General features: G+C 36.9%; 2 protein-coding genes across 2 annotated transcripts in view; one reads left to right on the forward strand and one right to left on the reverse strand.

Moving 5' to 3' along the window:
* Flo2 (flotillin-2) overlaps positions 1 to 16,885 on the forward strand; it is a 146,861-nt gene that overhangs the window by 55,470 nt on the left and 74,506 nt on the right. The gene's annotated exons all lie outside the window — the stretch shown is intronic.
* On the reverse strand, positions 2,778 to 7,892 carry LOC143153863 (glucose dehydrogenase [FAD, quinone]). The gene is made up of 3 exons (XM_076325478.1): positions 7,488 to 7,892; positions 5,340 to 5,520; positions 2,778 to 4,084 (listed from the first exon to the last, which is right to left on the reverse strand). Exons 1-3 carry the CDS (start codon positions 7,890 to 7,892, stop codon positions 2,778 to 2,780), a joined length of 1,893 nt encoding a protein of 630 aa, XP_076181593.1.

Here is a 16,885-nt window from a genome sequence, read left to right on the forward strand (position 1 = left end):
ATACAAAACTCGTTTTTTTTTTTTAATATCCTACAACAGTGCTTTCAAATCAATTTATTGACTCTATATATCTACGTAATATTTGTAATTTCTTATGACAATTACTCAGGAAATTGTCGAACTGAAAAGAACAGAATTAAATGCAATCTGTTCATCTTGAGAAAGCGTAGATGCATTATTGGCACAACGAGTAAGCAATGGTAACGTAACCGAAAATTATTTCCTGCATAAATCAGTAACAGTTTTGTAACAGATCAGTAGCACTATACTGACCGTTTGTGATAGTAATCACTTTCTTTCTTTATAGATAAGAAAGTAAAGCCATGTTAAAAAAATACTATAAAAGCCAATTAACTGATTAATCATGTAACTTGATGTATTTGATATTGTTAACACTTTTATACATATTCAATTTTTGGTACATTAATAATGATCGAGGTATAATTCTTACAAAATCGATTTCGTATTTGTTGATTGTGTTGAATAATAATCAGTGCACCTAATAACTATAGTAATTATTTACAACATTGTCAGAAACCTATGGTTTTGTATAAAGTAATTGTACATTGTATACAATTGTATATAAGTAACATTTATGCCACAATATAAAGGAATAAATATTTGATCACGAGTAGCACATTGACTTTTTTCGATCATTAATATTAACTATTACCGTTACATTTACAAACAAGTTTGAATCAACATTTACCTGATATCGGTATCGGTAAAATAGAAACATCATTAAATCTATAATGAGCAAATTATTTCTCCTATTTTTGACATAGTATACAATTATTTAAGTATAAAAACATTTTTACTTGCATACAAGTCTTGCGTTAAACAATGCTACGATATTAACTATTTATATATAAAAACTGCTCCTCGTCTTCTATGTATCAAAATAAAATTTACGCTCAGTAATTGCAAATTTTTCGTTTCATGTTTGATTAAGTTTTACTTACGTTTTACATTGCTCGTATTATTTTTTTTCAATTAGAATATAGGTTAAAACATTATATAATAGACATTTGACGATTCCTTTACATAAAAGAAATTTACTCGTGCCATTTACCTCTGAATTATTTCATTTATCCAATATAATACGATATTTCGTTTATCCAAAGTTTATATTTTCGATATCATAGTTCAGTGTAGATATATATCAACCAATTTGTTAATCGTGTGCTTTTGCGTTATCGAATAACTTTTACAATTATCGAAATACTTTTCATTTTCATTTCTATTCATTTTACTCCAGTTTTATTTATTTGGCACGTTCAAAAGGAATTAAGAATAAGTGGTCGAAGAGGTCACTGCCCAAAACAGTGTTATTTACTTTACTAAAAATTACAGCACATTTTCTATAAAGGGTGACCACAAGTTGCGCTAATTCCGTTCACGTTTTCTTGCTGGTGAGAATATAGGTCAGCCCTGTGTACGAACAAGCGTGCAGCAATACTGCGTATTGATTATGCGGTTACATGTATTTTAAAAGTAAAAACGAGTTCGTTGAAGCGGTTGTGAGTTTAATCTCCGTCTTTCTTTAGAATGCATTAAACATGAAAGACTGAGCAGAATTCCTTATATTTTGTTGGAGAAATCTTTTTTGTACACGCAACGACGGTGCAAAAGTAATCGGAAAAATTTAGATACTAATCAGATGAATTAACACTAACAAATCAATCGATCTTTTTTTTTCTTCCTAATTTAAAACAATCCAAACACAACAACACAAAAATCTAATTATTTTCTCGTTTAAGTATTACAATAAATATACAAACAAAACATACTTTAATCAATGGCGCAAACTTTGATTATGCTTGTTGATAAAGACAAACGATACATTGTCCATAATTAACATCTCTATGATAACCGTAGCTATGGTTTAAGGACGCTTGGTATAAATTAGGATATACGTAGGAATCCATTGAAATAACTTCAATTAATTATCAAATAACGAAAGTATCTCAACGTTACTGTTTATTGACAATTATTGCCAATATCTTTCTATCCAGTCTGTAATCAACATTTAGAAAATTAAGATCTAGGTCAGAAGTCGGTGAACTACGGTCTATGATTTATAGAGGTAAGAATGATTTTTAAATAAATTTGCAGAATCGGGAAATCACTGTTTCAATATCTATAGATCATTTATGTAACGCAGTCGTGTTAATGTATTTATATAAAGTAATATCAACATTTGGCACTACCTGTCTATATATAAAAGACATTTTCGAAAGTGAAATTCTCTTACAAATCCAACCTCGTTCGATGAGCATTCACAATCGATTTTAATTTCGAAGAATACTAAGTCTGAACACTAATAAACCATAATTCCACCTCGTAAAAAGAATTCTATACTTTTCACGAATTTACTAACAAACCTTTTCATACGCAACTATATTAAAATTGTACAAACTTAGTTCAAAATTTTCATAATTTTCTCGATATTACCTCATGATAAAAATTCATATCAATTATTTTCGCAAAAGAAAAGTTCGCCAAACCCTGATTTAAACAAAATAAGAAGTTCTAATGGAGTTTCCCTGGATAGACATTCGCACGATTTCTTCCTCACTAACACGTAACATGTAATACTTGAGCAGTCGTGAATACATTAAACAACAGTCTCTAAAACTAAAGTCCTGTTTATACCTAATCCGTGTCAAATTTATCGCCGAGCTGATTTATCACTTAGCTTATCATTTAGAAAACGGTGAACAAACGTGGCATGTACGACTCGGACACGAACGATTTCACGACAAGAATTTAACGTATCAAGAGCCAGCGATCGTGACGTTGTCCCTCTTCCGACGCGACAGCCACTGTTTCTTAATCATATCCGCGCCTTTCTCCCCGATCATGATCACGGGTGCGTTGATGTTCCCGTTCGTGATAGTCGGCATGATGGACGCGTCGATCACCCTCAACCCAGCAACCCCGTAAACCCTCAACTCGGGATCTACCACAGCCATTGGGTCGGTCGGTGGTCCCATTTTGGCGGTACAGCTCATGTGATAAATGGTCATGGTGTACTGTCGAACGAGACATTCCCAATACTCGTCGGTGAACAGTGGTAGGTGTTTGCAATTGGGCGGTGGTTGGCTGTGGAACCTGGATCCGAAACGTCTCATACTGCTGGTCTCTCCGAAGGCAACTGCTGCCTTGACACCCTCCCTCAACACCCTCATATCGTCAGGATGAGTTAGGTAGTTGTGGTACATCAACGGGTGCTCCAATGGATTCTTCGATCTGAGCTTGATGAATCCCCGTGATTTGGGTCTGAGCATCATAGGGAACACACCGAACACGTCATGGCTGTTGATCTTACTGAACACCTCGTTGTAGAACTCGTCGGTCAGTCCGTGAGCGTTCTTCACATGAGTGCCACCGTCCGAGTTCGTCGACGAGGAGGTCAGCATGAACTCGATGTCCGGCCAGTCGTCGGATTGGTTCGCGTACTTGGTAGAGATGAACCCAACCGCTTCCAAGCCGACGTTAGAGGTCAAAGGACCGTCCTCGGTGATTGCGTACCGTAAGGCTGTGTTGATGTTCACCAGACGACTCATCACCACACTGATCTCGTAATCGATGAGAAAAGTGAGACCACCAACCGCTATGTGATCCTGCAGGTTCCTTCCAACACCCGGCGAGTCGTGAATCACAGGGATACCGAGTTCCTCGAGGTGTTGTCGGGGCCCGATCCCCGAGAGCATCAACAGCTGAGGCGAGTTTATTGCCCCAGCTGCCAGGATCACCTCTTTCCTCGCGTAGACGACCTCTCTGCGACCTTCCCTGATGAACTCCACACCGTAGGCTCGTTTGTTCCGCGGATCTATCAGTACACGGGTTACGTGACTCCACAAAGACAGATGAAAGTTCTTTCTCAACTGGATGGGTCTGACGAACGCCTTCGCTGTGCTGCATCTCGCTCCTCTTCTCATTGTGAATTGATAAAACGCGAAGCCGGTTTGTTGCTCGCCGTTCACGTCGACCAAATTGTATCCCATCTCCTCGCCGGCTTGCAGAAAGGCCACGCCTAGAGGTGTGTTGTACGGTGCATCTTGAATCGTCAGGTATCCTCCTTGAAAAGAAATACGAGAAACGGTTGTTAGTTGCACATGCAGCGCGATATGTATGCCCTACATTCGGTGAGTTTTCGTGTCCACGGGCCACGAGTGTTGTCTCGGTTCGTAGCTACGGGGTCTACAAAGACATTACAGCGACTGTGTCGTTAGGTTCGAAAGTTATGTCGTTAGGTTCGAGAGTTGTAACGTTAGGTTCGAGAATAGGGGAATTTTCTCGTGTACGAAGTTGCGCGATTCGGTGAAACGAGAATTTGAATTTACGCTAGCGACGAATATGGATATATTCATAATCTGCAATCAATGGTAACAGGTGCGTTTACAACGGCTGTTCGTAAGCGCGTCCGGGGTCTACACGCACGGACTCGAGTACACAGTTTGAAGCTTTTCAGAGAATAAGTCGTATTTTCGTGGCGACGTGTAATTGTTTTCCGGTAACGTAATCAATAGGGTGAGTATTGTTATTTTCTAGGTAAATTTTTTTTATCGACATATCAATCGCTCGAGTGAACATTTAAAAACAATATCTTCGTTGGAAATTTAAAAATAATATCTCGATCCAAATTTCGTTTCTCGTGTCCGAACTACAGAAAACTGTTCGTATCTACACGTGAACACGATTACGTTATACTCGAACCGCTATTAACGTAATCGTATCTTTCTATTATCGTTCATTTTATCGTGAACCGGTTTCTCGATGTTTGATCCAGTTGAGGCGTTACAACTTGGCCCCATTTCCAGGTGAACGTAAGGCTTCTTGCTATACAGTATCAGCCGAATGTCCATCGTGTTGGTTTATCAACGTTAAAAAAATATCTAACGAATGAAAAACGAGGCGATGTAATTGCGATTGTTACGATTGTTCAAATCGAACTCATTTCTCACGTCAAACGAGACTAATGATCGTACACTACTGTGTACACGATCGATACTTCGTTTTATGCTTGTTTTTTTCTTCTTTTTTTAATCAGATTAATTCCTAGAATTTACCATATCATTGTAGATCTTACATAAACCTACCTACCGATTATCAAGTATTGATACACGATGACTGTTTAATTATCCGATTAGTTGCATTTTTATAAAAATCCAAGTTGGTTACCACTTCAGAGAAACGTTCTACCAAATACAACTGCTTGACGTCTTTGTATCGAATTTGGATCGAAGAAAATTAATTTGGTAGTTCTACATCACTTTCAGTTTCAAGGAACTCTTGTAAATCGTATTCTTAGCAAACATTCGGGACAATCTTACCTGTATTGTGATATTTGTTACGAGCTAAATATGGATTCCTTTGGTCTTCCGATTTCTTAAAGTAGGGCAGAACGTCCTTGTAACCCCAACCGGTGTTCCCAAAGCTCTCCCATTGGTCGAAATCACGACGATTTCCTCGAATGTAGAGCATCGTGTTGAGCACACTCGAACCCCCCAGTACCTGGAATCCCACAAATTGTTTTAGACAATTTTTTCTCTGGAATTTTCAACTTCTAATGTATTCCTATTGCCTGGTTTGAATGCCTCGCTGACATTTCGTAGCTTTGCAACATGTTATCGTTGTGAAACCGAAAGGTTCCAGGACTCTCGAGTTCTCATTAGAATTTATAATCATCGTGAGCGCCACTAATTTGACGACAAAAAGATTATAAAATATTTTCAAAAACGTGGTACAAAACGAGTCCAAGGTTTCCAAGTCCTAATAAAAACTTGGAATTTGCACGTCTGTGGACGAACAAGTCGGCAAATTTTTAAGTGGAAAGATTCTTAACAAAAATATTAAAAACGTTGAAAATTCTTCGAAGTTACTTTAGAACTTCCATTATACGAGATAATCAAAAACCTTACAGTCAGATAGAAGAAAGAATTGAACGGACTCCACTTGCTAGAACTTCCATTCTCTGACTTGGCTTCATTCAAGCAGACATTTCGAGTCTAGTATAGAAATATTTTATAACTTTTATATCCTTGATTTCTTATCACGAATATCCCGTGAGTACTGATAGAATTTTGTCTCGTCGTCGATTAATTACAGGAACAGAATAAAAATTCCCCTGTTGCTTCTTATTGTTCCTTTACTCGTATTTACCTAACAATAGTGTCTTCGTTCTTGAATCATTATCGGAAAAGTAATTGTTTACCTTAGCTATCGTTCCAAACACGAAACTGGGACACAACTGGGGTTTCGAACTAATTGATCCTCTCCTTAAATAGATCAGCGTGCTGATGTATTCTAGGGAGAAAGAAAGACCAATTCTGAAACGAATTACCAGTCGTATCGGACCAGGTGTTTTAATCAGCCTTGACAAGGTCTATGATTACGCAAGAATTACTGATAATTGCCCTTAATTCAGATCTGACCTTTTTTTTTCTCCTCACAATACATGTCGAAAGAGTGTCGTCGACGCGCGACAGTTTGTCGATCATTGGATTCATTGTATGCTAATGGAAATTAGCCTTTCTCCGAACCATTGTCCAATCCGTTTTTCACAACATCGAATATTTTTCGACGCGAAATTATGCAAATGACTCGCGTAAAAGCTACTAATCTTACGCACGGATTGCGCTAGACTTTATTATCCTTTGATTAATACCTCGGAGCATTTTAATCGAGCGGATGCTCCGATTTCTCCTTGCATTGCTGCACACTCGAATCGTTAATTCGAACCGCAAATGGCGACGCGATATTTCGGCGCATCGACCAACTTATGAATTTTCAACGTTTCGCATTTCAACAACGCATTTACGTGTTCGTTTTGTCGCGTTATCGTTTTCGTTCAAACGAACCGGATATTATGCAGAAATAATTTGTAGAATCACACCCAACGTCTATTAATCTTCCAACGATGTTACCGTTCCATATTATTAAAATATTACGAGCTACTTTCGTGTTACAATACGTAATAACGTATAAAATGAACGTACTCGTACGCGTGCTAGTATTTCAAAAAAAATTAACATTTCCTCTGTGCAACCTACATATTATACAATATATTATCTACTCCATTACCAGCCTACTTAAAATTAAACGCGTCATGGGTTAAACACAAGAAGAACTCCAACTCTACCCGGTAACAAATTCAACATTTCAGTCCGACCGATAATAATTGCAATCTTTCGAACGATAAATGTTAACAATGCTTAAGCTACGTTTTCACGCGATAATAATTGTCGCGAGAGTGTTATTCGATTATCTCTGTACATTTACGTATTACGTGACATTCGTCATTTTCGAAACGCCTTATAATAAATTAATTTTATCATCTGTGTCACAATTTGCTGTCGTACAGTATCGTGATTTTTACCGTCACGTGAAAACGTACCTTCAAACGAAGTCTCGAAGGGAAAATTTGACCATTCGAATAAACACTAGTGTCGTTTAAAAGTATCGGTTAGAAAAGATTTCACCTTTCCTCTGGTCCAGCAGCATCGTTGATCCACCATCGCCTGGCAGGCTGATTTCTGTGGCTGCGTTTTGTACTTCCAGTCTATTTTACTCTTGTGCAAGTAAAGGGACAATATCGGTACGTCGGTTATCTCTGTCTCGTGGCCTCCAGCCTCCAGCAGTAACACGCTCCATTCTGGATTCTCCGACAACCTATTCACAACAACGCTTCCAGCTGATCCACCGCCGATCACCACGAAATCGTACTCTCTCCTGAGATTCTTCGTTACTTTTGGTTGATTCTCAGGATCCATTAGATCGTAATTAAAGTAAGCGAGAGCCGCTATCAGTATAGGAACTATGGCTACCTTACCGAGAAGAATCGTGGCGCCCTTTACCGCCACCGTAGCAGCCGTCACAATTCCCATTTTTCTTTTCTCTGAATTCAATCGAAATTTCACAACAATCTCACATAATAATTCTTCTGGTTTGAATCGAATTCAGAAGACTGTTTTCTATGCGATAAAATCGACCAGGTTCAACATTCAGACCATTTTCGAGGAGAAATTTAATTCTTCTTCTTGGGTGAAACGATTCAAGGTTAATCGGTCATGATTAACGACCAGACAGTCGAATGTACGATTTTGATTTGGAGATCGACGTTATCTGCACCAGTAAGTAGTTTCATGGCGAGAAGAATGCGTATGGACGATCACGATATTGGGTGGAGTCATTATTGTGTCTTTGTCTTCGAAACGTAGCGATAAACCTGCGATCGAGTTTTATTGATCCCGATGATTACTGCTCGGGCCATTAAGGAAAGGACCAGTTGAATGCAAAGTCCTCGATGCTGGAGAGAGAGTTTAACCGATCGAAGATACCGATTCAAGCCATCGAACGCTTTCTTCGGCGAATTCTTCAGGGCACCTGCAACGAGACAGTGGAATGTCATTTCTTTTATGCAACGATTCGAGATGTTTTTCGACGCACGAGAAATCTTCCACAATTTTGTACGATCGTATCTACAAACAATCTGTAAATGATAGTGATAAACTATTTGGAATTTTTATGGTCTACGTACAGGTGCAAACCTACATTTCACAAAAACTGATTTTTCCGTATCTTCTTTCCCTTTGTATCGAAGAATGTACAGAAAAATAGTGATAGACTTTGATAGAAAAATAGTTTGTAGGTTTTTCCATCGCTTGAAATAATTCACAGGAGGGAGAATAGTCGTATTTCTTTGATAACAATGATTTATAAGTTTCAATGTTTGCAAAATGGGCAGATCGGAGTGTTTCAGGCATTTGGATATTACAATTCATCGATTATGGTTCAAGTATCCGATAATTGAAAAACTTCAATAAATTTTCGGTAAAAATAACATCGTATGAAATAAAAGAGAATATTTATCGAATTCATGATGTTCAGTTTATCGTCTTGAATTGTCCAGAAAGAGTGTCCCTTAATTTTTTTGAAAAATCCATCGATGAAACGATAAAAAGTTTCTTATGATCGTATAGTATTTAGTTTTTAAAATGATTAAATTTTTAAAATTGAAATTTTTAAATTTATTTTAACAGGAAAAACGCACAATGCGCATACCGTTTAATTGTCAACCTATGAGAAAACAATATACAAATACTTTATGCATGTTTGAATATTTACAAGTACTAATTATTTATTTCCCGGACAATTCATTTTCTAATCACGATAGAATTTTAGCAATGTTCAACGATCCTTTAAGACAGCATTCTAATTAATCATTCTGATATTGAATTTATGGAGAACTTTCAAGATTGTACCGCATACGATATAACCAATTGCAAAACTATTTTTCACGTTGATTTATCACGTTTGATCGGACGCTGAATAATTTTGAATGAAAGTTCGTAGCAATCGAAGACACCAGACGTTAATCAGATTTTGTCACTTGACCTTTTATTAAAAATATTATTCTTCGTTCGTAAAATAAAACGCCCGAACAACGAAGATTAATCGACAAACATCCTTCTCCAATTTCGAAAATAACATAAAACGCGTTCAAAATTTTTCTCACTCGCCCCGTTCTCTTTAAAAGTCCGTAAATTGGTCAATTTTACAAACTCGAAGAAATCCTTTGTACAGATATTTTCAAACGTACATACTTTGATGAAATATATTTAAAAAAAATCGATTCTTTCAAGTCGAATTACCAGAATCCTTTAAGAAGGACCTTCCCAGTAGCTCGATAGATGAAACGAATTCTTACTTTCTTGGAAAAAAAATTCCAAGTTCCATCATCGATCAAGACACACCTGTTAACGATAACTTTGTTCCGATAGCTTTCTCTTAAGCGGGGAAAAATTCGTTTGACCGTTTGGATCACTTAGCACCTCTGTACATCAAAGTGTACTACCTTAACGAAGACATAATCTATTTCTTTCTTCTTTTTTTTTATTACTTTATGTACTCCCGGTAAGGATATTTCGAATACGGATCAACGTGGGACAATAAACGTGAAACTCCGAAACACCGTTTCTCACTTGCATGTTAACGAACCGTATGCACTAACACGAAACCGACCGTTGTATGCGTTACACACGCCAATAGAGTCGCTTTGCATTTACAACGAGGAACGGACAAGAAGTACAACGTGGAACGATTCGAAGTAATCTCGCGTTTGCATAACTTTCTTTTGTCTTCCTCTTGACAATGCAGTCCGGTGATATCGCTGTTCAAAATTGGACGTGTCACCGATTGAACCATTTTGAACGAAATCGCGGCATACTTTCTTTTTCTTTCGCCTGTCCCATCGTCGATTCGTGATCTTATTTTTACCACGAAAACAATGTAAACACGGATCGTACAGGATTGTAAATCAATTCGAACGATCGATGCTCTTTACAGTTATTCCTCGCTTAAAGTTATTCCTCTTTCTTTAATTTATACGTCTTTGACGCTAACGACCAGTCAATAGATCAATGTCACACGTGTTTGATACGGTAGCCATTAGTGCTAATTAAAAATGTTGCTTTTTCTTATTGTATCGTCGTGAGATTATCATCAATGGATCGATATTCAACCTTATTTGAATTATTTTCAATTATAGGTAGTTGAAAGTTTTTTTTTAGAAATTATTCGAGTAAATTGTAACTGAGAGTAAACAGTACGTGTAAAATAGCGTTGAGAATTATACTCATCGGAAAGAACTCGCCAATCTGTTACTGTCAGTGAAGATATAATAAAAAATATTTGCAAATATTTGATTCGAGTTTGCGTTCTAATTTGATTATTCTCGATGTTGTATCATATTCATAGTTCTCTTTGAGTTGACCGTTTGTGTCAACAAACCAAATTCTCCTACGACCCTCGGTTAAAGATAACTGGTGGTATTTATTTTCGATCTTTAAACGAGGAATTGGCGCAAAAACAGTTTCATTTTCAAGCTATTTAAAAGCAACAAAAAAGAATTTTCTTTCGTCATCATTGTCATTCCTAATATGTAGAAATTATAATTTGCATTGCCAAGTTCCTTTATGTAATGAAATCCACTTAACTTAATATAGGTTTGCTGGCCCTTAATGTATTTATGATAATCCTTACTAACGAACTATAATGGCATTTAAATTACTAAGGTATTTTAATACCTTTTACCAAGAAGGTTCTAAATATAGATATGATAAAATATAGAATAGAATCATTTATAGGCAAGTCAAAGGAGCTAATAAACATTCAAAAATATAATAAATTGTTTGCTGTTCTTTGATACTTGTTATAGAAGAGTGAACTGGTGGCTAAGAAAAGAAAGGAAAAGTTACGAATAAACCTTTGTAAACCTTAACCCTACTAAACAATTTTACGAATTTATTCCTAACTCTTTGGAAATATATTTTCAAGATCCTAAATTTTAAGAAAGTGCAACAATTAAAAAATCGATTTTTTAGAATAACGAGTTGGAGTATCTTATTAAAAAATATCTATTACGTTTCGACCTGTTTATAATTTCAAGTCTATTATTATTCTTATCTTTATCTTATTCGAAATGGTATTTGAAAAAGTACAGCAAGCCCTCGATTTACGCGGTTAATTTAAATGCCGTGTAATTCGAATTGTATAAATACGATGTACTCCAGGGAGAAAGAAAGATCAATTTATGGTTAAAAAATCTAGCACCACGAGCATAGGTAATGATAAATGAATAAATGTCGATTAAATTTTCCTTCATCGTTTCATTATTATTTTTATCAGTTTGATCAAATTTGAATTTAAGAAGACCAACTTGCAATTTTCCAACCTCGTTAGAATTTAATACCTTTGTATAGACCTTCGGGCCATCTACACACAGAGAGAACTATCATCTACGAAAACATCACTGAAAATATCAGAATAAATTTAAAGAAAGTGAAAATATAAACTATTAAGTTACTTTCGAATACGAAATAATGATTAAACAATTCTCTTTTATCATACTCCGTCGAGTAAACGTTCCATAAGAAATCTACCTAGTACAAAGGTCGTAGAAACCGATTTCTTCTTTGATATTTTTTTAACCACATCCTGGAAAGATTCCGACGGAATTCGTAAAATATTATAAAATTTCAAACCGAACTCTCTATTCTCTAACCCTGAACGATCAAATTTTATAACCGTTTCATCGCGACAAGATATATTACGAGACGGTTGTTTACGCAACCTTTCGAGATGTCATCTAACACACCGATTAATTTGGGATTTGACACACATACAAAGTCCCCTATTTCAAAATCAACCAGATATCCGTGAAACCTACCTCTTCTTTCGCTTCTTAATGACCAACAAAGTTCAATTACAAAATCAAATATCTCCCCCTGGATTCCTTCCTACGTTCGCAATTTTCAAGTTCCCTTTTTACCTTTTGTCTCCGTACTCGGACAAAATCGACGATCCACGCTCGAAATAATTCTCGTAGCTCGTAAAGACGCGAAGAGATATACGTACGAAATTTGAACGCGATATCTCCAACGGTGTCGTCGGGAAAAAAATCCCAACTTAATATTTCGGTGCTAGTTCCTATCCAGCGATAGGTTCTTCGATCCGAACGAGCCAGTACGATCCGCGCTGTGTTTATCGCAGAATGAACAATCTCGAGTTGACGAACCGAAACCACGGTCTCTTATCGTAAAGTGATCGTCGATTTTCTCATCCCACGAGAAATCCAATCCGTACCGTGACGATGTTTGCTGCAACGCTCCCGAAAAGGCACCGTTCCCGTGGACCACGTTCAGTAACCACGTGGACCGAAACACCGATCGAGCAGCTCGCGGACGCAGAGAAAGCGAAAGACTGAGTGTTCGAACATTACGTTCTACGTATAAAACCTTACGGTAGTACCACCACTTTGGCACGCTGAGACGTCTCCGTGTCGTACTTGCATCTTTGACCCTCAGGGCGCGATCGTTCCTATCGATATCATTTTTCATACCCCCGTCGCTACACCACAACCATACCGTGTTATAACGTGTTGTAAAGTTTTAATTTCTCTCTCTCTCTCTCTCTTGGAGTATTAGAATTCGTGTTACGTAAAAACGGTGGTAAAAAAAAAAGGAAGAAACGATTTCGTAAAATAAGGTTAATGTAACTCATCGACCGTTTCGGTTTCTACGCGTACGAACGTCCTTGATTCTTTTTCAAAGTGTTCTACGAGAAATGGAAACGTTCAACGGTCCAACGGTTGCAGTTCTTTTTTACCTTACAGCACCGTTTCTCGAACCATGGACTTGGGGGACCATTGGGTGTCTTAGAGGTGTTGGAAGGAACTAGGGAGCATATTGTAGCGTGGATTGATCATGTTTGATTCGTATTTCGCGCGTGTTTCAGCGTTATGGGAACACGAGAAAAGGGTGTCGTCGTTGGTCGGAGAAACGTAGAAAAGGAAACTCGACTTCTTTCTGTTTTTGTTGTAAATAACTAAAAATGAAAGGTTCGATCGGATTTTTAATTTACAATGACGTAAAGAATCCATGGTAACATTTTGTAATCTTATTTAACGATCAAAGGTAATTTACTGTTACTACATTAAATAGTATCAAATATTCGATCATTTTTATTTGAAACTATTTAGAGTAGATACAAAAAATTTTCAATTTTAAAATATCTGCGTTAAAAAAGATATTTAAGTCCACTGAATGGAGAAGTTTGAGAAACGCTGTTTTATCATGTTTTTAACGATAGCGACGATATTTATCCTCGTTCTATCCTTTTTGTAATTTTCTTTGTGTAATTATCCATTTTTTTCCCATGATAGAGACTTACCATTCTGAAACGCGTTTGACATTGTAAAGTCAAACTTTATACGGTTAACTTTTACGCGAGAATGTACAAATTGAACGGTCGTTTTCGCGAATCGTGTATAGTAATTTCGTGGCAGTGATTCATTTCTTACGAATAGTTCGTTTCGTAATTACTTGCGCAGCAGACGGTTTCGTTGGGATTGCAAACGGATAGGGTCTCGGATGTCGATGGTGTTCCTGATTTTCGCTTTCACAGACGAATCAAATTTTGCGGTTATCGTGGTGTACGTGGTCGCGCCCACGAAATTATTCATTGGCCATTAGTCGATGGAAATAAGAAATAGAAAAAGTGGGACGAGAATGACATCGCGAAAGTGTTTGGCGTGTAGCACGCTTGTAAACGAGTATGGTTGCAAGGACGAGAGGGAAATTTTTTCTATCTTTTTCTTTCTTTTTCTTTCTTTTTCTTTCTTCTCTTCATTTTCGATAATTATTTATATTATAGATTCGATCGAACGGTTATCCCGCACGCCGCGACACGACATTTTTTCTATCGCGTAATTATCAATACGATTGCCGTGCAATAAGAATCACGAGTGACAAGATTGTACTAAATCTGATTTGCGTAATTCTGAACTTTATATCTAATTTAGTATGTTAATTAGATCGGTTCTTGTCGATTTTATAACGAACGATTGTATGAAACGAGGGCAATTAATTGATGCATAATGGCTGGGAAACTGTGCCGGATTTAAACACGATGGAAATATCACGGTCGCAATTGACATACATATTAAATATTACGATATTGCCGATGGTTTTTCATTACGCTTGCGTTTGAAACTATCAACATTTTATTCCATTTCTGGAATCGTGTATCTTAACACTTGTATTAATCTCAATCGTGTTGCGACACACCGCTTATATAGCTGTCGGTGCATTTTATTTAATTTACCGCGGTAAAGTTACATTATTCTTGTTATTACTTTATACGCGCAACACGTATCAATTTAGAAATTACGATAGATATTTGACGGATTGTGATAGGTATTCGATAGGTATATTAATGATTTTCACGAACGTTGTTTCCTTTGTTAATTTGTATCGAATCTCTCGTATTTCTTCGGGAAAATTAAACATGAAGTATCAGTAATAGATAAAAAAATATTCTTGTATAGAAAACGGTATTCTTTTTCAATTTTACATATGTGGATAGTTTTAAACGTAACGAGGAAAACATTAGGATAATCGTTTCAATATTTTTAACGTAACATCGATGCAATTAATATACACATTTATTCCACAATTTATTCCCTCTTCTTCGTTCGAAACGTTCGAGTAAAGCTTTAAACCGTGCTTGTAAATTCATTCGCTTAATTTTTATTTTTACTCGTCCACGTATCTCAAAATTCATCATTTGCAATCTTGTTCATAAATTCGTTTACTCAATTTTCATTTCTACTCATCCACGTGTCATTCTTCCTACAAAATGTACAATCTTTTTCAACCTTGCTCGTGCATTCGTTTACTTAATTTTCATTTCTATTCATTCACGTGTCATTCTTCCTACAAAATGCACAATTTTTTTTAACCTTGCTCGTGATTTCGTTTACTTAATTTTTATTTTTACTCGTCCACGTATCTCAAAATTCATCATTTGCAATCTTGTTCATAAATTCGTTTACTCAATTTTCATTTCTACTCATCCACGTGTAATTCTTCCTTCAAAATGTACAATCTTTTTTACCTTCCTCGTGATTTCGTTTACTCAATTTTTATTTTCACTCGTCCACGTGTTTGCAATCTTGCCCGTGCATTCGTTCGTTCAATTTCCATTCTCATTCGTTCCCTTTCTCCACTTTCGGTAATCATTTCGCCCACGAATCACGCAAAATATCGTCCGCTCTCTTCGTTTCTTTCTATCCGAATATCTATTTCGTCTCGTCGAATTCGTGTTACACACCCGATAGAAAAATTTCACTTTCGCCGTAACGATTTTGAAATCCACCGGGCACGAGTTACCTTTTCACTCCAATTCCATAATATCACGTCCGCGTGCCCCGGCGCGGCGCGGCGCGGCGCGGCGCGGCGCTTATTTCAAAAATTGGGAAAGACCCTTCTGGGTGAAAGTTCCCGATCCTAATTGGCTAGAGGAGTAACGAATACGTGTTTGAAAGCCACCGGTCCGCGATTGTGACCAGGGAGGCACCAAACCGACGGAAATCTGCGAGTAAACACCGTCATATGACAGGATTAGGTGGAATTTCAAACACAAACATGCATCGATCGACCGGAGTGATTCCAGCCGAGTAAATTTGTGAATCCAATTGGCACGTATGGTGCCGGTCGCGTGAAAGTACGAGTCTCGTGAATTATCAGGCTCGTAAAACCAAAGGAACGTATACGGTACATATAAATACGTGTCGTTTGAAATAATCACCGAAACAGTGGTTGTCAACCGACGACGAAAAAATTTGCTCGCGAGAATCTACCGATAGCCATGAAAAGAAACATTCAAATTTACCGAATTTTTCAAATTTAATTTTCTTTTTTTTGTAGACTTTGGTAACGAAGATATCATTCAGATGCATCGAATAATATTTCGAAGAAGTAGTTTTATATTCGAAAGTAGAGTTATCGGCTCTTGAAAATGATACTTTGAGAGGTGTTGCAGAAACTATATTCTCTAAAAGTAACATTCGATATCTTGACCCTGAACATAGATTTCTTAACGTAAAGTACGCGTGTCGAAGGAATGCGTTTGACGTCGTTGGTCGATTGCTCCATGACTAATGTGTTGAGAATATTCGAGCCAATCTCTAGTAGCGACTGAACACGTTCTTAACAGATTACTTACCGGTTGTTTATTGAGCGAATAAATATAAGAGGCCGGTCGGTTCGAGCTTGAATTTTTTCGATATCGGAGACTTTGGTTATTATGTAGGAATATGCGAAATAAAAATTTGAAACGTCGTTACTTTCGTGAATCACTTCGTGATAACTGTGCAAAAAACTGGGATAACAAAAAATGATCTTGCATTCACTCGCTGCGAGAATTAATTCTAACGAATCGAGTAAACGTCGAAGTTAAATTAAGTTCGATTAAGCGAGCGCAATTTAAGTAAGGTATTATTATTTAACGTTATATAAGAGTTTCTTTTTAATGTTTT

This window comes from Ptiloglossa arizonensis, chromosome 13, assembly GCF_051014685.1.
Source record: "Ptiloglossa arizonensis isolate GNS036 chromosome 13, iyPtiAriz1_principal, whole genome shotgun sequence".
NCBI lineage: Eukaryota > Metazoa > Arthropoda > Insecta > Hymenoptera > Colletidae > Ptiloglossa > Ptiloglossa arizonensis.